The sequence below is a fragment of the Rhinolophus sinicus genome, chromosome 18 (genome assembly GCF_057876585.1).
Source record: "Rhinolophus sinicus isolate RSI-liver-muscle chromosome 18, RSI-T2T, whole genome shotgun sequence".
NCBI classification, from domain to species: domain Eukaryota; kingdom Metazoa; phylum Chordata; class Mammalia; order Chiroptera; family Rhinolophidae; genus Rhinolophus; species Rhinolophus sinicus.
Genome location: NC_142518.1, coordinates 16,553,716 through 16,577,454, shown reverse-complemented (window position 1 = coordinate 16,577,454; position 23,739 = coordinate 16,553,716). Strand labels below are relative to the sequence as shown.

The 23,739-nt window shown below is 39.4% G+C and overlaps 1 protein-coding gene across 6 annotated transcripts in view; it reads right to left on the bottom strand.

The window, feature by feature from the left end:
- ZFX (zinc finger protein X-linked) overlaps positions 1-22,560 on the bottom strand; it is a 44,093-nt gene extending 21,533 nt beyond the window's left edge. Inside the window, exons 1-4 of one of the 6 annotated variants that reach the window (XM_074324329.2) lie at positions 21,912-22,416; positions 17,250-17,352; positions 4,655-4,743; positions 1,164-1,724 (exon numbers count right to left, since the gene is read on the bottom strand). In XM_074324329.2, coding sequence (XP_074180430.2) covers positions 1,164-1,724; positions 4,655-4,715 — 622 coding nt within the window. In that variant the 5' untranslated portion in view covers positions 4,716-4,743; positions 17,250-17,352; positions 21,912-22,416. The other 5 variants (XM_019713805.3, XM_074324331.2, XM_074324328.2 and 2 more) reach the window with 5 other exon arrangements.
- Between the last annotated feature and the right edge of the window lie 1,179 nt (positions 22,561-23,739).

Genomic DNA, 23,739 nt, shown 5'->3' with positions numbered 1-23,739 from the left:
AATAATGTTTTATATATATATGCACATAAGTATTACATAAGTAGTACTGTGCATCAATATACAAGAATATAGGGGGCCGGTCCGGTGGCTCAGGCAGTTGGAGCTCCATGCTCCTAACTCCAAAGGCTGCCGGTTCGATTCCCACATGGGCCAGTGGGCTCTCAACCACAAGGTTGCCAGTCCAATTCCTTGAGTCCCGCAAGGGATGGTGGGCTGTGCTCCCTGCAACTAGCAATGGCAACTGGACCTGGAGCTGAGCTGTGCCCTCCACAACTAAGATTGAAAGGCCAACAACTTGACTTGGAAAAAAGTCCTGGAAGTACATACTGTTCCCCAATAAAGTCCTGTTCCCCTTCCCCAATAAAATCTTTAAAAAAAAAAAAAAGAATATAAGTAGTTTGGTTATACATTTTTCCCCAAGTTGAAATCCTTTTAACTTTCAAGAGGGTTCCCAATTTAAATAAAGGCTGGTAACAGCCTAATCACATCCTTCATGATTTCACAAAGTTCAGTTCTATTCCTTTCCATCTTTGTCGTTCTAGACTGAGCAAATCTCATCTTTCTATTGCATCCTTAAAGAGAAATCACTCTTTACCTTGTACCATTTCACTTTTCTTAATTTTGAGTTATCTTACAGGCTCCAAACTGAAACAATGCAGGAAAGTCTATGACATTTACTTTCATTTTATGGAAGTCAAGGAAGTTTCACCCCTGGTGTAAGTTAGGAAAGACAGCCTTCAAAAATTCATTGACAGGGCGGCCAGATGGCTCAGTTGGTTAGAGCGCGAGCTCTGAACAACAGCGTTGCTGGTTCGATTCCCACATGGGCCAGTGAGCTGCGCCCTCCACAACTAGATTGAAGACAACGAGCTGCCGCTGAGCTTCTGGAGGGGCGGCCGGATGGCTCAGTTGGTTAGAGCGCGAGCTCTCAATAAGGTTGCCAGTTCAATTCCCACATGGGATGGTGGGCTGCGCCCCCTGCAACTAAAGATTGAAAACGGCAACTGGACTTGGAGCTGAGCTGCGCCCTCCATGACTAGACTGAAGGACAACAACTTGGAGCTGTTGGGCCCTGGAGAAACACACTGTCCCCCAATATTCCCCAATAAAATTTCTAAAAGAATAAACTACTATATCGACAATCCCTGCACCCCAGGACTTACAGGAAATCATAAGGTAATCCTCACAGTTGCTTTTGTCATCGTCTTGCTGGGCCACAGGGATCCCGTTGGCATCTATGACTGCTTCAGAGGCACAATCTGCTACCAATACTTCTTCTGAAACTACGTCAGTTGTCAGAGGATCAGTGACGATTTCTGCCTCTACTACACTATCGTGAACCACGTGTTCAACGTGTCCAACGTCAGACACATGGATGGATTCGCTTGTCAGGACATGTTCTGGGATAGACATTGACGCTGAAGTAATGTCGGAAGCTAAAACATCATCTGGGACTGTGCAATGTGCTAAAGAAACTTCTTCGGTTACATCTGAGTCCAGCACTTGCTCAGGAATGATGACCGTTTCAGACACGTCTGCTTCTTCCATGATATCTGGGCACTGCACATCTTCTATAACAACGTCCTCAATAACATCTTGGATTACCACTGAGTCTGGGTCATCAGGGACAAAGTTATGCACAGTTATGTCTGAATCCACGTCTGAAACGAAAACAGTTTCTTGTACTTCCACAACAATCTGATCACCATCCATGTGTGTAGCACCTTAAAAAAGAAAAAATTAAAATCACAAATTTCTGGTCGGCATTCATGATTACCTCAATGAACACAAATGTTATTTAATTTCTACCAGGAAAACAGACTAGCTCCTCCGTTTTCGCAAACAGTAACATAAAGAAATAAAGAGGGAATCTATTTTTGAATCATACCAGATATGAACATTTTTAACACAAGAACTTTTCTACTCTTCCCAAATCAATTAATCAATAAGGAAATAAGAGAAAAACAAAGCAATTGAGGCAGTCACAAAAGAAAAATATTCATGAAAGTAAAATTCCAGGCTCACTAAAATTAAACCCATATGCATAGGTATTTAAGGGATGATTACAAAAAATTATTAAGTAAAGCAACTTCAGGTGGCAAATATACCATTTTCCTTCATTATATGTGTTTTCATTTCTTTTCCTTCTTGCTCCATTTCTCGCTCAACTCATACTTTTTTTTATTTCCATCTCTCCTATGTATTTCTTTTATTTTCCTTCTTTTTTTCTCCTTTCTCCCCTTGTTCCGGTACAATTGTCCACCAATATCCTCCATTTATGACTATGGCAATTTAGAAATAATCCTCTGAATCTAGGTTAGAAAAGGATTGGGGCCAATATGAAAAGAGGGCTAGAAGGCCACAGTTAAAGAAGAAAGGCAACTGGTTAAGGAGCCTCTGTGGATAGATAAAATGAAGGCAAGTGCAGCTGCTCTGGAGCGGTGAAGGGTGAGCATAGTTGAAGCGGGGCCTGCCCCAACTTCCCCAGGGTACTGCTTCCCTCCCCATACTTCAATCTCCCAGGCAGTTCCTCAGAATATAAGAAACGCTACTCTAGTCCACTCTGCAGTCAAGAATGAAGGTACAGGGTTGAATCCATGAAAGCCCAGTGAGATTAAATGACTTCACCAAGATCACACAGTTTGCACAGATTATGGTGCTCAGTAAATATTACTCTGAATGAATGCCACAAATGGCACTCACAGTCAGGTGTCCTTGCCAAAAACGTAACGTAAGATAAAATAAAATAAATCTGGTATCTTGGCTCCTGGTCCAGAGAAAAAGCATACGAAGTTTTATAAAAGTCTTACCTAAAAAGCTATTGATTCGATTAGTGTTTCTGGATGAGACTCAGACCAGGCTGAGTCCAAGCAGCTGCCTAACTCAATGACTGTGTGTCACTGGCCAGGCCCTCAGAAGAGACACATGGCTTTGTTTAACAAACACAAATGATCAACAACAGCCAAAGAACCTTAAAAAACGTAGGAAATCTTAAAGCCAGTTAATATCCATTTTAATTGCATCTATAAATAATGCAGTGTGTGTGTGTGTGTGTATGCTTTAATTTCTAGAGAACTTCTACAAAATGCTTTATATTCATTTGTTTTCAATATTGTCAACATTAATATCAAGCAATAGATCACTGTGATCTCCATTTTGCAGACATAAAGATGAAAGCATTTAGTGGCAAGAGCAATGGTTAAAAAATCTAAAGCAGAGAGCAGGGTTTGGACACTTAATAGTTTTGTGACCTTGGGCAAGTCATTTAACCTCTGAGTTTTAGTTTCCTCCTCAGTAAAATGAGGACAGTAGTATCTGCCATGCATACCTCACAGGACTGTTGTGATGATCAAATGGGAATATATGGGAAGTGTTCTGAAAAACTGTAATGAGAGGTTTCATTATTATTAGGACATATGAAAATGGAGGCCCTGGCAGATTAAGTGACTTGCTCAAAGATAAACAAACACCGTAAGTGTTAATAATCAGGGCTAAAATGCAATAGCCTTTCAATCTACCACTTAGCCCACGATCCAGGCTTGCTTGTGGCGAGATTAAACTAGCAAAGACTGTGTGTTTTTCCTCAAAGAGCTTAGTCTCTCTTTCAAGCACATTAGTTATTCTTCATATTCTAATGAAGAATTATAACTTTGCATTTATCATTATCAAACTGAAATTACCAAACCTGAGTCAAAAGACTATCCTAAATTGTTAAGAAAAACACACATACAGCCCCCCGCCCCCCCTCCCGGTGGATTTAGAGATTAAAGAAAAGTTAAAATTAAAAATCACTAATATTTAATTTCCTGATACAGTTAATTGCAATTTCTTTAATATACCATAATATGATCATTTCAACTCCAATGGAAAACTCATTAATATTTTATTTATAAGGGTAGCTAGCTAATGTGACATAAAACCATCTTACCTCATAAAATCAAGCACAGTCACTTTGCAATGTTATATAATTGGAACCATGGATAACCTAAAATCGGGAATAATTTTTTTCTATTTTTAGAACTTCATGAATTTAATTTTCCTTGTCCAGTTTGGGGAGAGAGGTAAGACTCCCTCTTCCTGAAGCAAAAGGCTTCTTCTGTCAACCTATGAGAGGGGGTTGTAAAAGTAGGATGGAATGAGAATGTGGAGGGCCTCGGGTTTCTACCTGATGTTCTGGGGAAAGGAAAACAGAAATGACATGGGCCACGTGTTATTTCATGATGAGTACTCTGACTGGTGGACTATATAAAAGAGACTAAGGGTAAGGAAAATAAGTTAAAAGTTATTGCAGACTAAGAATGAGGTGATAGAGCCTGTCTATGTGGTAGGAAGTAGAATGAAGAGATGTAAGCAAGGAACATTACAAAGGGAGAACAGGACTTAGTGCTATAACTGGGCAAAATGAGAATAACTAAAGATAACACTAAGATTTTGATACTGCTACTATACCTGACAAGAATATGAGAGTTGGTTGTGAGGGAGCCAAATTTGTAAGGAGGGGAATAATGTGCTCACTTTAACATTTACAGGCTTGACAAGATAACAAGATACCTAAGTGTGAATATCAATGTGAGAGTCTAGCAATTCCTCTACTCGATAACCAATTCCAAATTTGGTAGTTGGAAAGAAAGTGGAACAGCCCAAGTAGTTATACCTGTTGCATCAAAAAATGAGTTTGGCTCTTGTGGTTGTAATTCAAGTCCATCTTCATCCATGGCCTTTAATTCTCATCAGTCACAGCTCCTAAATTAGGGAAAGAAGTAAACCAAGTATTACTTTTTTTATATCATGTATCTAAAATGTCACCATGATATTTACATTTCTGAAACACTCAGAATTATATGACAGACGACTATCTATCAAAAACATTATCTAAATAAAATAAAAGAGAACTTAATTGATTTCCAATGATACATGGGCATCTATATGACAAGGCAAGGTAGATAAATCAGACAAGTCAACTCCGCCTAGATTTTTTTCATTGAGATACTGGTTACATACATCAAGTGCACACATTTTGATGAATTTTGACACACGCATAAACCTGTGTAATCACTGCAACACCCACGTCAAGATACAGACCATTTCCAGCACCCCAGCATTTGTCTCCTCTCGGCCCATATACCCCACAATCCCCAGGGATAACTAGTTTTATTAAGGCTTAACTTAAACACACTCTGTACCTTACTGAGAGGAAATTTCTGCATGATATTTGTATTACTTCTCTAAATTTAATGTAGTCTGCTATCTTTTAACCAATACACTAAACATCGGTAAAAACTCAAAGTACATAATTATAGTAAACACCCTTTGGGATTTCTGCCTAATTTACAGTGAACTGTCTTAACCAACCCTCCGATCTGGAGAAGTAAATTCCCACAGTGTATTTATACTCTCCTGGCCAAACAGTTGATTGGCACTAGCTATAAAATGGAAAAAATAAGTTCATCTTTGAGCACAACAAAATCAAAGTCCTATGACCAAGGGTCAGTCTGTCTCAGTCTCTCCCTTTCCCCTAGTGGCTGGAATATAGGAAGGAGCTGAGGAAGGCCATTTTCCAACTTCCGCTTACACTAGTGAAATCAAGTTTACAAATGAAAAATAAACAGAATCCAGTGATTGCCCTGAGAAACAGAGAAGAGGGAGTGGGGAAGAGAGGCTTACCAATAGCTTTCCAGTTCCTGGTTCTAGACCTTTCTCAGGTCCAGCTACAGAACCTTATCTGCCTTGAGTTTTTGCAAGACATCCCCATGACCTTAATGCTCCCTTTTCTACTCAAGCCAAAAACTTACGACAAAAAGAACTTAACCCATAAAAAATACACTAAATACTAACGACTGTTTCAAAAGAGCAGACATCAGGGATTGTGGTTTACTCATGTTGTAAGTAATTGCATAAACCTCCTCCCTCATTGGTTTCCTTATGTCTACTTTTTCACTTTCTAATCTAACCTTAATGGTACTATTAGACACATCTTCCTTTTACCTTTATCATTCTTTGCTGATGACACAAGCGCTGCATGCTTATTAACATTTCAAATAATAGAAGAGTCATTTTTCTAAAGCATCGGCTAGGTGATGTCATTCCTCTATTAAAAAATGTTTAATGGCTCCCTGCTGTTTCCAAATACAGTTCATACTCCTGCCATCTTCTAAGTCCTGGCCCCAAACTACCTTTCCATCATTTCCTCTAATGTTCCTTCAAGCGCCTGCCCTCACCTCACCACCACGGGCACACATTTCAGCCAAACAAAAATGCCCAATGTCCCCATAAGACCTCGACTCTGTATCTGGCTCAGGGTTTCTTCTACCTGGAACACCTTTCCTCTATCATCTCTGCTTGGACCTTTACCCAAAATTCCCTTGCCCACAAAAAAAAGTTGAAAATATCTCTTTCTCCTCTGAATTTCCACAGCAATTTATCCTTTTTCCTTTTTCTCTGATTGTACTTGTTTGCTATAAATTATGGTTATTTATGTGTCTTATTTTCAGATGCTAAACATATAGATGTGTGTATGTGTGTGTGTGTATTCCTTAAAGATATACTCACGAGAAACATTAATAAATGGAATTTTCAACAAGTCAACTCTGAGACATACTCATTTTCAAGAAAAAGCATGCTTCGTGTTATTTATTCAAACAGCTTCAAGCCAACAAACCAAAAAATTTTCAACTATGAAAAATGGAAGGAGTACATGTCCTGAGTAAGTTGTCACGGCTTTCTTCCCACCAAAATCATCTCTGGCCGTAATACTTTTTCCCCTTTTAAAAATCTAATTACAAAGTGATAAAGGTGAATTAAGCTTCTAAGCATAATGACATACTACGCTGTGAAATTAAGCCAACTAAGAAGGCATGAAATGTGATTAAGGTATCTGAAGACCCGTCTCCCCAATTTCCCCACATAAAGCCAATCCCCATTGGCTCTAAGAATTCTCCACCTGCACGCTAACTCCTTTTCTTGGCGTTCTTCCTCCTCGGCTTTTTCTATTGGGGTTTGACAGATAATCGATACCCTCAATTTTGAAATTCTCTCCTTCCTCAGTTTCTTTAAACTGAGTTCTAGTTCTCTTCCCACCTTCCCGACTGCTGTTTACTCTGCCTCTACCTCCCTTGACCCATCATTGCAGCCTGGCCCCGGGTGGGTCACTCAGCCCTCTTCTCTTCTGCTTGCTTTCTCTTTATTCCATGGTTTCAACTACCACTTACACTAAGCTGATTCCCCAAACCCATGTATCAGGCTAGCACCTAACACTCCCACCAGACTGTCTGCCGAACACTTTCATCGAGAGAAAACCCTGCTTCTCCTGAATGACTACTATGGCCTTTTGCTTTTTCCCTGCATATTCAGTCAGGTTGGCAGACCTTGTCCATTCCTTGTCCACAAGTTCTCAGGAACCTGTCCCTTTCTTTTTATTCTCACTGTCACCATTCACTCTCAGCTTCGTATTTCCTAATCCCTAGAGGACAAAAATAGCCTCTCAACTGGCCTTTGCTCCTTTCTGCCACCCTCATACAAATGACTAGGAACCGTATTACAAGTAAGGGCTGGTGCCAAGTATGGAGGCAGAGTAACCCTCTAAAGCACTGCTGTGATCATGGCACTCGCCTGCTCAGAAAGCGTCAGGAGTTCCCCAATATTCAGTGTGCTTTAAAAAATGTACCCAAGCTACCATAACAGACGTATTTGCTATTACTCCCATCATTTTACATCAGATCTATTTCCTAACAAACATAGCCCAAACGGAAAATGTCCCCTCACCTTATTTTGACTCAGGTGATCAGTAATTGTTCAACAAACAGGTTCTGACTGGTCATTTTTCCTTCTATTTTGTCATTATACAAACTCAAATCAGAAAATAACCAAGCAGAGATGACTATACTTCAACTTTGTAACCCTGGGGTTACAAGTAACTCCTCCGACACTCAGAATGAAACCAATGTTCTTAGAATGGAACCTGCTCAGCAGAGTTCTCAGGATTGTGACGAAGTAAGGGTGCCCCTGCCTTTGCTGCAGGAACCAAGCTCAGAGACCAGCTGAATCTGAAGACAAACAAGCAGAAATAATCTAACAATTGGAGTGAACACATACTAAATACTTCGTCTGCCTTCAAAATACTTCTAGGACCCCTCTTTCACCCCAAGCTCAATAAAATATTCCCTTCCCACTTACAGGAATCATGATCCGGAAAATGCTGTGGAAGAATTCAGTTTTTTAAAATGTAGTTTTAAGGGAAATGGAAGGAGAGAATCTCAGGAAATTCACAAAAACTTTCTTCCATTCATTAAAAGAAGCAATAAAAATAGCACACCAAGTTAATAGGTATAGAAATGGCATTTTAGCTATCTTTTAAAGTAGGGATAATGAATATAATTTATTTGTTTTATATCTCTTGATGCCTAGATACGTTCATGATCTCCCTCTTGGGCAAGTTAACAGGGTGCTTACATGTTCACTTTGCTTTTTGCAGCTAATATACATACCATGTTTCCCTGAAAATAAGACCTACCCCGAAAATAAGCCCCAGTTAAGATCAGCAGCCAGACGGATGCATTTAGTACATTATGACGATGTTCCAGAAGAAGATGACATGACTGTATTTGAATAAATGTAGATTGTTGTACAGGAAAAATAAGACATCCTCTGAAAAGACTCCCCGATGCGTCTTTTGGAGCAAAAATTAATATAAGATCCGGTCTTATTTTGGGGGAAACACAGTATGAGAATCACTTTTCTGCTTTTAGTTTCCCAAAAATTCAATGTCTTTCAATTTTATGACTCAACTCTAGTCCCTCTCCTTAAGTCACGCTCAGAGAACCAAATTATATTATACACGGTAGATGGAATTGCTCAAGCTGCAGGAAAGGCAAACAAAAGCTACATTTCTTTCCCCATTTTTTTCCCACACTGCTCAATGTAAATCATCATTTCTTCAGATTACCTAATTTTTAAATCTACAATTGTATTTTGCTTCCCTTACCAATTCAGCCCTTAAATTTACCTCAAAGCCAGCCACTCTTCAATCTGTCACGTCCTCTTTATTGTCACGACTACCACGCTAACAAGCTCTGGTCCTCTTATACCCAGAACCCAGTGGGCCCTTCCAATCAAAAGACTCAAGCCCTTCTTGAACTCCAGGAACTTTCTTCCATTTTCTCTGTTCGTTCTTCCTAAAATTTCTATTCGAGGATTGTGAGGACTCCTAAATCTACCCTCATAGTACTTTAACTTTTCTGCCATATTTTCTATCTTTGTCTTTCTACTACATTCTCAGAATCCCTAAACTTTCATCTAAGCTAGCTAATTTGGTCTTCACTCCATTACTGAACTTTTATTTAAAAGATTATATTTCAATTCCAAAGTAAACTTAGTTTCTTTTTTACAGCAATCTTTTCTTTGTGGATACAGCTTCCCAAATGTCTGAGGATTTCAAGTTTATTCTGTACCCTATATTAAACTATCTCCCCGGCTGTTTCATTATTCCGTTGACTGAATTTGGTGCCTCTCTTTCCGAGTGCTGGTTTTCCTCCAAAGCATGGTTCTTTTAGGTTGTGCCTTCATATTTGTAGATGAGGGTCTAAACTGGAGTTACATTCTGACAGCTGGGATGTATTTCCTCAGCCCACATGAGAATCCCTGTTTGCCTAGCATGCACCTAAGTTCTGGCCACAAGAGCCCTGTCTAGCATGAGTCTATGGGAGAGAAAGGAACCATGTAACCAGCCAGGCTTCCCTTTAATTGTGGATGAGTATCCCATCCTCCAGGTACCAGAGGTCCAATATCCTTCAGGATAGCTAGCGACAAGCTACCCCAAGTACTGCCACTACCTTTCTCCCCACTACACGTTTTACTTCCTTGTATTTTTTCTTTTTTTGTCTTTCTTTCTTTTTTATCCTTTTTCCCCACTACACTTTTCAGATGCCTTTGTATTTAAGACTGTTGCTTGATATTAGGAAATGCATCCACTTCCTAACTAGTTTCCAATAAGTAAAGCAGTACAACCTTAGTGAGACACTGCTATTTAATGCCCTCAAGAATTTATCAATCCATGTTCATTAAATTAACACTCTAGCATATATCACAATGTATAACAACTCACCTCCTTGGATCATTCTTTGTTGATTTTGTAGTGAAATTTTAAAAAATAGTAGCTTTTGTTGCGATTTCGAACAGAAATCCTATTCACATACCTATTTCCTCAAATGAGGTCTTCTGCCTTTAGCTGAAGGTGTACTGGAGCGCAGTGTTTGAAATGATGTGATCCAAGGATGAAGACAGTGTTTTGACATAATATGAAGTGGAGATTAATTTAGACTATATTGTACACAGAATAAACTAAATGAAACTGTCAGGGGAAAACTTTTTAAAAGGGTAATTTCTGGCAAATGTAGTACATGAAGAAGAAAGGTCAGTATTATCTTACTGAACTCCTTAATGAAAAATATGTCTCCTTGTATTAGAAAATCTTTCTTATAATGCATTACAATTATGGGGAGAGGTGAGGGTTAAAACATTCTCCCTTTCATGTTATTTTGCCAAGCTAGTAAGTGCTTTCCTTAGTTTTTAGTAACTGCTTATAAAAGTCATATACTGCAGCATTTACAGTTTTTAAACTATTTTAAATATTCTTAAACTATGAAACTTCTTTAAATTGCTGTCTTGCTTTATCACCAACACAGTAACTTGACTAATACTGCCCCTACTCTTAACTACATGAACACATGCTTCCTATTACTGCTTTTCCTAAATACGTTACTTTGGGTGTGTAAGGATCTGTGTGTGCCGACTAACAATGTTCTCTGCACATCTTAAATCCTGACAACAATATAATATCAAGCTTTTCAACAACTGTAACAAAATTTTTAAATTCACAATTGCAGAGTTACGGAGTGTTTTTACACTGATCTACCTATAACTTAATAAATACTTTAATCATGAAAAAAAAGAAAGAATAGGTTTGACAAGACAGGGGCTGGTTTGCAATACACCAGCTTCTTACATGACCAAACAAGGGGTATGTTCCAGTGAACATCAGCTCCACTGGTTATCAGCGACATTAATTCCATGATCATTCTTTAGAGAGGGAGCCAGCTCATTTGTACCCAAAACAAAAAATTCCAAACGTGATTTTTTTTCAGGTGTTAGGGATGATAGTAAAATACTACTAGACAATAATCTAAAGGGGGTGGGGAGACACAAACATACATAATTTGAAATGAGAAAGAAAAAAACATAGATACAAAAAATAAAAACTTGTAAGAATACACATAGTCCATAATTCTATTCTAGCACATTGAGGGGAAATGTAAGTTACCAGTGTTAACTCAATAAGAGATAGAAAACCCAATCACCATAAAATTGAAAGAGAAAGTTATCTGTTACCCATTCAAAAAACTCCAGGTTTTTCCCAAAGCTATCTGAACTATGCCAGAGCACAGAGGAGGAAAGCGTTCTCAACTCCGTTTACAAGGCTAATTTACCATTTTTTAAAAACCTAACAAAAATAATGTAACCAAACTGCAAATTTGGTTAATTATGAATCCCAAGTCAAGTTTTTGCAACTGTGATCCATCATGTAAAAAATACATACATATATACACACGTATACACACATAGACCTTGACAAAGTAGGTTATTCTAGAATTCAAGGATGGAGCCAAATAATAGCCAAATTAACAGGTCAAAAAAGTAAAATCCTGATTTTTCTCAATAGCTGCCGAAAACTTGAAATTCAACATCTATTTTTTATTTAAACTAATAGGTCAAATTGGAATAGAAAGATATTTCTTAATAGTTAGAAACATACAATAAGAAACACTAATACATGCTACAAAATGGATGACCCTTGAAAACAAAGTGAAAGAAGCCAGACCAAAAAGACCACAAATTATAGGATTCCATTTACATGAAATGTCAAGAACAGGCAAGTCCATACAGGCAGAAAGTAGATGAGTGGGGGCGGGGGGGGCCGGTGAGCAAGGGCGGGAATATGATGACAAGGATGATTGCTACTGGGTACAGAATTTCTTTTGGGGGTGATGAAACGTTCTAAAATTAGTGGTGATGGTTGCACAATGCTGAATCTACTAAAAACCACTGAATTGTACATTTTTAAAGGGTGAATTTTGTAACAATAAAGCTGTTAAAAAATACACAAGTATATGCAAATCTTAAACTACTTTATGTTACATGTGTTCTTTGATAGGAGAATGATATGAGTATCTACAAAAAGACATGTATTAAAACTGAGGTAAAACACTAAAAGTATGCCTCCTAAAGTCAAAATTAAGGCAAGCATGCCCATTAACACTATTACCATTTAAGACTGTATGGAAACTGACAGTCAACGCAATTAGGTAAGATAATGAAATGCAAGGTACGATTATTATTTGAAAAAGTTACTACTTAGTTATATATGATCTAAGAAATCCAAGAGAATCAACTGAAAAATTACTATCAGTATGAATTCATAATGTGTGCTGGTGCAAAATTAATATACTTGCAGACAAATGATTTCTTATAAAACAAAGAATGGAAAACGCCATTGATAAGAATAACTGAAAACTCTAAGTGAGATAAAAAAAAAGACACATACATAGAGAAATCAATCTTGCTTTTGAATATGTTAGATCTGTAGTATCAATTCTTTCTTAATTAACCTCCACATTCAATCAAAATCCCAATACACTTTTGTTGTAAATCAATTGACCTTATATATGTAGGTCTGCTTTCAGACTCTATTCTGTTCCATTGATCAATCTGGCTTTGCATTCATTGTTTTAATCACTATAACTTTATAACAAGCTTTGATATATGGTAGTATAAGTCTTACAACTTTTTCCCCAAGATTGTGTTTGCTATTCCTGGCCTCTGCATTTCCACATAAATTTGAGAACTGGTCTATCCAAAAAAGAAAAGGAAAGGAAAGGAAAGAAAAAAAGTCCTGTTGGGGCTTTGATTGAGATTGCATTGAATCTCAATATAACAAAACTGACATCTTTGTTTAATATTGATACTTCCAATCCATGAACATCATATCTCTCCCCATTAATCTAGTTCTTCTTTCATTTCTCTTAGTAATGTTTTTAACTAAAGGTCTTAGTATGCTTTGTTGAATTTATTCCAAGGTACTAAGTGTTCTTTGACCTTCTCACAAATTATAGTGGCTTTTAAATTTGATTTTTAAATTGTTTTGTGTTAGTATAAAGAAACAAGATTGATTTTTGCATATCAATGTTCCCCGACTATAATGCAATAAATTAGAAATATACGTCACAGCGATAACAGAAAAGAATCCCATACACTTGAAAACAAAAGTTCCAAATAATTCAATGGGCAATAGGAAAATTATGAAAATCACAATATATTTATAACTAAATGAAAAGCAATTCATGTTAAAAATCACAGCATCTAATTATAGCTCAAAGGAATATTTATAGTTTTAAAGGCACATATGATAAGAGCAGAGATTAAATACTAATGAGCTAAATCTCTAACCCTAAATTTTTTAAATGTTAGAATGCAAATAAAGTAGAAGGAAAGAAAATATTACCAGAAAGGGTCAATAAGAACTATTTGAAAAGTCTTAATTAATATAAGCAAGTTACTGGCAGTACTGATCAGAAAACAAAAGGAACAAATTAATGAAATTAGATATTTTTAAGTCATTAAAGAAACATATACCTTATACCAGTATATTCGAAAATTTATATTTTTCTAGATTATTCATTTTGTATAAGTAACAAGAAAAAAATTCAAGAAAAGCCAAAAAGACTTACCACCATGAAGAACCTTACTAAATCAAAAACCAACTCACAAAGAGACAACAGGCAGCTTCACAGATGAATTCTATCTAACTTTTAAGAAACAGATTATCTCTACTAAATACAACTTGTTTCAAAAAGAAGGAATACTCCCCAATCCATCTTATAAAGCCTTGTTTGTTATCAAAACAATACAAAGCCTACATGAGAAAGGAAAATTACATGGCAATAACAAAGGGATACAAATATCCAAGGAATCCAAAGACAGTTTAAAACAAAATCTATGAATGCCATTCATTACACCAATAGATGCAGCAAAAGTATTAGAAAAATCAACTGCTGTTCATAATGAAAACTCTAAAATGATAAGCAGAAGAGAACGTAAACTAATAAATAACATTTACCGCCCCACAAAAAAACCCACTCCAATGTTATACTTAACAGTAAAATTTAAGCACTCCATTAAAGTTCGTAGACAAGGATGTTATCAATGCTTTTATTCAACACTGGACTAGAGACACTAGTCAATGCAGTAAAAAAAAAAAAAAAAAAAAAAAAAAAAAAAAAAAAAAAAAAAAAAAAAACCAGGAAAAGAAAACAGGAGGCAAAAAAAAGGAATGGAAAAGAATAAAACTTCATTATTCACACAACTACTTAGAAAATACTGAATTATAAACTATTATTTCTCCCACATTTCATTGCATCTAAAGATACCACCAACTGTAAGATGCGTCCTTATTTTATATACAACCAAGAGAAAAACACTACCAATTAAACTGATGCCATACTTTATTATCTAGAATTTTCATCGTAGACTTATCAACTATTTTAGACTTATTCAGACATTTTTTTACATCACATCTTGTCCACATATAAAAAGAAATTGGTAGGGTTCTCCTAAAACTTCATCATATTCAGGGTCCCACTATGGACTGCTTTTCTACTCAAAGCTATTCAATCTTTCCTAACAATAATGTTCTCTGCCAACAAGAGTGTTGGTGATGCAGCCTTTTTTTTTTGTTTTTTAAATGCTCCATTATTATCTATGGGATTTTCTTTCCAGTCAGACACCCACTTTCCCATTTCTTCTGCCTTCAGCTGTACTGTTTGGCATGAAATAACAACACAACAATGCACATACTCATTTAAGTGATGACAAAATGAAGTCTTGAGCAAGTTTGTGCATATGCTGGCAATGGTAGCTACATCATGCCTGCTGGCTGCCTGGACAACGCTGATTACAGGACACCATCAAGTCAAGATCTATTCTGATTTCAGAGATGTTAAGATGTAAGGGGGGGAATGCATCTCAGGATCTATGGAATATGGTAAGAGTTCAGGAAGGTGACATGTTATTAGGTTGGTGCAAAAGTAATCGCGGTTTTTGCAATTATTTTTAATCCTTAAAACCGCGATTACTTTTGCACCAACCTAATAAAATACGTGTAAGTCCACAGTGTTCCCTATACATCAGTGATAACGAAAGAGAAATAACTACTAAAGGAAAATCCTATTCACAACAATTAGTTACCTAGCAAAAAAATCTAACAAAAGTTGTGCAAGAGCTTTATGAAAAACAGTAGAGCATGCCCAGGTTCAAATCCCAGTTCCACTACTTAGCATATATCTATATGTATCTATTTATCCTATAAATTTGATGCAAATACAATAAAAATCCAAGTTGTTCATAGAACTTGACAAACTGACCCAAAAATAAACAAAGGGAGGAAAACAGTTTTAAAAATCCTGAAGAAAAATAACATTAAGATTTAATTACAGGGCCGGCCCGAAGGCTCAGGCGGTTAGAGCTCCATGCTCCTAACTCCGAAGGCTGCCGGTTCGATTCCCACATGGGCCAGTGGGCTCTCAACCACAAGGTTGCCAGTTCAGTTCCTCGAGTCCCGCAAGGGATGGTGGGCTGTGCCCCCTGCAACTAGCAACAGCAACTGGACCTGGAGCTGAGCTGCACCCTCCATGGCTAAGATTGAAAGGACAACAACTTGACTTGGAAAGAAGTCCTGGAAGTGCACACTGTTCCCCAATGAAGTCCTGTTCCCCTTCCCCAATAAAATCTTTAATTAAAAAAAAATTATTAAAAAAAAAAAGATTTAATTACAAAGCTATCACTATTAAATCACAGTGGTCTAGGTACAGTCAGACCAATGAAACCAGAAGAGAGAAACTAGAAACAGATATGTGTCTGTAAGAATATGACAAACCTCAGGAGTTGCATTATAAATCAGTGGGGAGAAAGGCTGAACTACTCAGCAAATTCATATTAAAAAGATAAAATTAGATCCCTACATCACACAATAGAGAAAAGTAGTTCCAGATGAATTAATGACCTAAATATGAAAAAGCACAGTATTGTTATGACCTTGGGGTAAGTGAAGAATTTCTTGCAGACACAAGAAAACGTAAGCCATAAATGAAAAAGAAAACAACAAAAAACTGAGAAAACTGACTACCTTCATATTAAGTCCCACACACACACAAAAATCCATAACCAAAGTTGAAAGATAAGCCACAGACTAAGAAATGGTATTTTCAGTGTGTATAATTACAAATCATTAGTATTCAAAATATAAAAATATCCATAAGCCAATGGAAAAAAGGCAACAACCCGATAGAAAAATGGGCCAAGGACAAGCACAAGGAAGTCACAGAAAACTCAAATAGTTAATAAGTATGTGGGAAAAAAAGCTCATCCTCACTAGTAATCTAAGAAATGCAAAATGAAATCAGCAATTAGATACCATTTATACGCAACAGACTGGAAAAAATTGCAAAGTCTAATCTTTTGGCAGTGGTCTGGAGAAACAGGCTCATACACAGCGAGTGGGAGTGTCAAATGGAACATAAAACTGCAAACAACATAATGGCCCCTTCATAATAAATACACAATATATTTATTTATACACTGAAATACAACTAAAATGAATGAACTAGATCAATAGTTTCCAAACTTCTTGGTCTCAGGACTCCTTTACAGTCTTAAAACTTGAGGAGCCCAAAGAGTTTTTGTTTCTGTGGGTTCAATCTATAGATATTTACATTAGAAATTAAATATTTAAAAATATTTATAAACTCATAAAAATCACTGTATGTAAAAATAACTTATTTTAACTATTTTTCAAAAAGAAAAACAGTGAAAAAGAGTCGCACTGTTTTACATTTTTGCAAACCTCTTTAAAGACAAGCTTACTAGAGGCCAGCTGGATTCCCACAACTGCTTCTGTGTTCAATCTGTTATGACATCATGTGTCATATAGCCTCTGTACCGAACCCGTGCAGTGGCCAGAAGAATGCAGCTGGAAGAATTGGAGAGATCCCTGGGAATTTCTAGAGCAACACTTTGAGAGCCGCTGAACTAGATCTACATATAACATAGATAAAGCTCAAAAACATACTTAGTGAGAAAATATATACAATGACAAACACAGGATACCATTTATGTAAAGTTAATACACACAAAGCAATACATACTTGTTTTCCGTACATACATATTGGGGCAGTGGTTACTTCTGGTAAAGAAAGGACAGGAATGGGATGAGGGGCACTCTTTAACTGGATCTGTGAGATTTTCTTTCTTTAAATAAACGAAAAATATCATGAAGCAAATATAGAATACAATACTAAGATCTGTTAAATCTGAGTGATACCTACTTTTCTGACATATTTGTAATTTGATACTTGTAATTCTTAAATATTTCATAATTTAAAATTGTAAACTTTTTTTTTTAATCCTAATAGCTGTACTTCAAGGCCACATCGTTTCCGTAAAGTGGACCTCCCTTTGAGTAAAATATAGTTCAAGATACCTGGATTTTTTAAAATGTTGTTTGGAGAAATAATTTGACAGGAATAAAAATACACTGGCCTATTAACCCCAAAGTTAAGCAATGGGGCTGGTGTGCCTTAATATGTATACTCCTTGGTCAAAGGACACACGGACTAGATGCTTGAAAACTATTTAACTACATAAAATTCTCTGCACTCAGTAATTGAGATCATTGTTTTGAGATAATGACCATGTGCCAGGTACTGCTTAGGGACAAGGATAAATGAGAAAACGGACTCTACATTCAAAGTTTAGAAAAGATGACAAAAATATAAACACACAGTTAAAATATAATAGGTTAAATGCTAAATTAAAGATGTCCACATTGCTAGTATATGAGACATAAAAGAATGAGCCTGGGAAAATGAAGGTGCCATTAACAGAAAGCCAGAAGCAGTTGTTTTAGGGGCTCTGGATTAAAACAAGTTTTTTTTCAATAAATAGTATCTACTGTGTACCAGATAAATTTGGTTTCAACCATGTTGAGACACCTGAGTAGAGATGGTCAGTGGGCAAGCGGGCAACTGAAAAGGCTAGATGAAAAACTAAAAGAGAGGGTGGGCATGGTATGAAACACTGAAACCAGAGAGATTTGAGAAAAAAGGACAGAGGATTGACCTTGAGGGAAATCCTATGATAGAAGACAGAGAAGGCAGAGTTTCTGAAACACAGTGTGTTTTATGACACACCGGGTGACATGATGTGGAACAGTTACCCTCTTTAGGAGTAAATGGGATGAAAAGAAATAAAAGTACTGGCGAAAGGAAAGAGAAGACAGGTGAGGTTTTCATAAGATGAGCAAACCTAAGAATGTTTGTAAGAGGAGGGAAAGGCACCCGCAGTTAGCGAGCAATGATGCAAGCGACAGAATCACTGACAGAGCTCCTTGGGACGGGTGGAGTGCACAAGCACAGCAGCTGGGCCTGAAGGGGGCCGATTCTTCCTGCAGCAAAAAAAAAAAAAAGAAAAAAAAAACCAGGAGGGAGGGAAAGCCTAGGTAGAGGCAGAGGAAGAGCGCGAAGGAGAAGGCAGAAAACTCAAAAGCTGAGATCAGATGAGCATGTATCCTTCTGACTTAAGTCAAAGATTAGGTAATCTCTGCTGAGGCGGAGGGGTTTCAAGGGCAGGCTGAGGAATTTAAGAGTAAAAAAGCCTGGAATCACCAGTGTGCACAAACAAAGATAATACAAATAAGGTCATCAGTGACAGTACAAGTCCAGATGGGGTTAGAGAGGAAGCATGTACGAAAAACAATGTGGAAAAAAATTCTTTAATGCATTGTAAACATGTTTTTTAAAAAGGAAACTAGAATCTCTTTGAAACAGCCACATAACTTAAAAACTAGCACCTCATTTACCCAACATGGTAGGGTAATAAGGTGTTCCACTAGTTTTCCAGATCATCAAGGCCTACCCTTCCAGGCAAAAGCATTTTATAGGAAACTGTTTGGGATAGAAATCCTTCCAAACTATGCACTTACCCGTCTTAGTTATACAATTTGAGTCTAACTGTTTTTACCTTGAATATCCACTCTCGCCATACTAGAACATCTACTGTTGCTGTACTGTGCGTGCAGCAATACAATTCTCTCTCTTAGAGCCCTTCTATGTCTCTCCCAGCTGTCAAGATAAAAAGCAACTGGTTCTTCTAAGTGTATGTTTACAATTACCACCTCCACAACCCAGCCTGCCTTAGCAACTTGCTTCCAGTGGGCCTCCTACAATGCACTGTTTCTCAAACTTCTTTAAACCACAGCCCTTTACGCTAACCATGAGAATCTCCAGTTTCTTCCCATCCTCTCAGTGTCACTGCTCTGACTGTGGCAGTCTGGGAACGGCAAAACTGAAACAAGTTTCTAGTGAATACTTATGCTACCTATAGTTTTATGTCATAAAATTCTAGGACACACATTCCCCACACGTGGATAGTCAAACATGAATCAAAACACCAGAAGGCTTGGCTCAGCAAACAGCATGAGTTACCCTCTCAAACAAAAAGTTCGTTACTCTCACCAGGAGGAAGAACAGGGATTGCAAAAGGCCATCTGAAGACCGCTGCCATTTTAGTAATGAGCTCTCTAACCTACTTTTGAAAACTGACTTCTTAAAAAATTACCATGGGAACACTTACAGGTTCATTCCTCATTTCAGTCAAGTAATCCACAGCACTAGTCCTGTTTTTCACCATAGTAAGTGAAAAGTTAGAAATCCCTCCCTATTTGTTTACTAGAAAAATTACAGTAACTCTGAGCGAAAGGTTATTTGGAGAAGTTAGGATAGAAAAAAAGGAGCAGGCTGTATAGTAGATGGATTATTCAGAAAGCAGCAAAATTGGCTTAACTTCTGAACATTTCTGGTAATCATTCCGGTAGTGAAAACATTGATCAACTTGCTACTCTCATTATTTCTGCTTTGGAACTTCTCCTAGTCTAATGGAACTGCTACATGAATATAAAGCCCACTCAGGTGTATCATCACCCTGCTACTTGACGGCTACCCTGGCCTCCTCTTCGGGTATAAAGCCTTTCCACTGGACAAGCAAGCTCTTCCACCATCTACCTTTACTGGCCAGAATTCCCACCATTCCCCTACCTACACCATCTACCCCAGCCAAAGTGTAAATACTTGTTTTCTGAAGAAACTTCATCTTTGAAATGCCCTTTCCCCATCCCAGCTCTGCCTAAAGAAGTCCTACCCATCCTTCAGTCACCTCAAAATGTCACCTGCTTCACGAACACCTTTCCTGGTGCTCCAAAAGGAAACCCTGCCTTCCTATGAAACCTCAGTAATTGACTGTGCCCTTCCCGCAGCACTTTCACCTCGTCTCATCTACCTCGGAACAACGAACTTCTTGCAGCCGCACTCTGCATCACAAGAACCGTTTTAACCTTTCTTCGCAAATAGCACAATACATTGCTAACACTGAGCTCCGAATTTACAGGCGAGTTGTGTAGTATGCAATCAAAAGTACTTTAAGGGATGGAATTCCACCTTCGACTTTTTCAAATCAAATAGAGAATTGTAAATACCATGATAGGTACAGGAACAAAACAACCACTGCATCACATTATGTTGTTCTTAAGAAAATTAACTTTCTGGCCTTTTCTTACTCCTTAAAAACAGTTAAGTACTACCAACAAATCACTAATAGCTTAAATGCACCTTTTCAAGAAAGTTGTTTCCAAATAAACGAGTTCAAAAGACTCCAGAAAATGTTATTCCTCCGTTTTCATGCAGTGCAATTTGCAGTTTTTCTTCTATTGGATAAAAATGGTGAGAACTTATTTCCTATCAAGTTTTATTTTTGTTTTATTCAGATACTCGAGAAGGCAATGATTATTGGAAAACAATTGCATCGAGGGCATCCTAATGGCCACGTATGCCTTTGCTTGAGTAATAATAAATTGTCTTGGGGTTCCCATTTGCCGTGGTGACCCCAGATGCCTGGGCTGCCATCCGCCCCAAGAGCTCTTAGGTGGTTAACAAGCGCAAGGGAAAGGCGCGGGGCCAGAAGCGCTAAGGGACTAGATGGCCCCAGCGGCGGGGCGGCGGTGATGGCCGCCTGCCGCAGCTCAGTTAAAATGCAGCGGAAGCAGCAGCCAGTCACGGGGCTGGGGGAGGCAGGGCAGGAAGGTGGCGCTGCCGCCGAGCGCCTGGAGCCCATCATGGCGGTGAGGGCAATGGCCGCCATGGGGAGCGAGCACGCCCCCTCCGCGCGCACACGCTGCCGTGCCGGGCCTCCGGGACCCGTCACCGGAGCCGCCGCCGCCGCCCGCTCTCCCACCCCCCCTCACGGGCTGTAGCGGAATTTTCTCTTCCGACACCGCCTTCAAGATGGCGTCTGCCCCTCCCGACAACCCCCTCAATCGTCCCCTGCAGCAGGCGCCGAGCCGCCGCCATCTTGTCCCCCATCCCTCCCCCCTCGCCGATATTTACATAGCGAAAATCAGCCCGGCCGGCCTGCGGCCTTCACCTCACGCCTGCAGCCTTCGCCTCCTTGCCAGGCCTCGCCCCCACGCGGTGCCCAAGCGGGCCGCGGCGCCGACCCCCGGCCCCTCAGCCGCCTCCCGGGCCACCGGGCGACCCTCCCCCAACCCCCGCCCGTTTACGGAGCGCGCCTCCGCCGCCGCTCGGGGCAGCCGGGCTCCTCCCCGGGCCTAACTGCGGCCTCCTCGGGGCCTGCTCGGCGCCGCGCGCCACGCCGCCCGGCCTAGCGCGGAAGGGCGCCTTGCGGGCCGCCGACCAGGCCGGGACCAGGCCGCTGCGGGCGCGCTAGGCCCCACGGGCACGGCGGCGCCCGGAACTCACCGGACGGGCGTGCGGGCGGGCGGCGACGGTGGCGGGTGCTGCAGGCCGGCCTTTCTCTGGAGCACTGGGCCGGGCTCCGGCTGGTGGGGCGGGCGGAGGGAGGGAGGAGGGGCCGAGCTCGGAGCTGACAAAAAGCGGCCCAGCTCCCCGGCACGGGCCCGCCGTCAGCACGTCACGTCACCGCCCGGGAGAGAGACCCAGGAAAATGCGGAAGGGTAGATAGGCCCCCTCCTCCGCCCGGTGGGTCCCCCTGGAGTCCCGGGTCGACGCCGCTTACGCCTCGCGACCGGGGAGCCCAGTGGCCTCTCTGCGGCGGGGTCTCCGGCGGCCGGAGTCTCCGTGACAGCGCCCCCCTTCTTTCCACCTCCTCCGCGCTCCCGCCCGCCGTCGCCGCCGCTACACACGCGCCGCTGCCGCCGCCTCGGCCATAAAGCCCGCGCGGGGCCCGGCCCGGCCCGGCCGCCCCCCACCATGTCTTGTGGGCCGCGGCCGCCCCCAGGGCCCTCCCCGGAGACCTACCGACTCTCCGCGCCCGTCCTGGCCGAGGCGCCTGCTCGAGTTGTTTGCAGGCCCTCAGACCCCCGCCCGCAGTAAATGTGTTTTCTTCATCCCCGTGGCTGGAGAAGAAGATAAATTTAGCAACCCCCGCCGTCCCCTGCTTTCGCTTAAAAAAAAAAAAAAAAAAAAAAAAATCTTTGAAATAAAATGAAAATAGGCTTGCCAGTCTAAATGGGTATGTGGGCAAGAGGAGGGGGAGAAGGGTGATCCTAAAGCAACTACAGAAACGTTTATTTTTTTTTTTTTAATAAGCATTCAGCTAGAGAGCCTAACTGATTTTATGTTGCTGAGGGGGGCGGAGGGGAGTGAGGAAAAGGGTTATATTTTGAAACTGGTTTCGCACATTGCAATGAACAGAAATTTTTAATGTGTATTTTCTATATAAAAGAGTTTGGGAACCTATGAAAAGGAAGCTTTGTGGAATTGTTTCATAGATAATCAATTTTTCACATTCTCGAATAAATATGGAGAGAGGTAGCAGAATTGGGTAGTTTTACAAACTATTTAAACAAGCCTCTTAAAGTTTAAGACTTAGGAGAGAAGGGACAATATGTATTTGATTAAACAAAGCATTTATCAACTCCAAAAATGTGTATTTTGCGTTTTTATTAGTTTAAATTTTTATGTTCTTTCCATACTGAACTTGGGACCCAAAGTGTTTAAAAGTTACTAGTTAAATGTTAAAAATAGTGTGGTCTTTAATCAGGAAATCTGATATGCTTTGTTTTTTTAGTTCACTAAATGTTAAAGACATTTTTAACAGTACAGAACACAAAAGTTATAAAGCAAATAGCATACTGGTGTGAAAGCTCTTTAAATACAGAAGCCATATATTTTACTTTCCTGTCATAACTTTTAAAAACTCCCAGAATGCAAGTTGTTCTTTCTTCAGACATCTTACAAACCAAAGACACAGTAAGAAGAAATCTTACAGAATGTACTGGATAGTAATTTTCCTCTCAAGGCTTCAGCTTTGATTTTTTTCAAGCAATTAAATTTCCTTTCAAAAAATGATAAATAACAACATGTCTTCATCATTTATAGAAAACCCCATCAGGCTATGATAGAGACTATATTCACAGAAAGGTAAATAAAACATTGTTTTCAAGAAGGAAAAAAATGACAAATATAATAGCTTGTATACTCACACTAACAATTTCAAAAAATTGATAAGCAGCGTTTTAAGTAGTTTTACTTTCCAAGGGCCTCCGTTTAATTCTATGGTATGTAAAGAATGGGGTTTCATCATCCATGCAACTATAATCAGCAT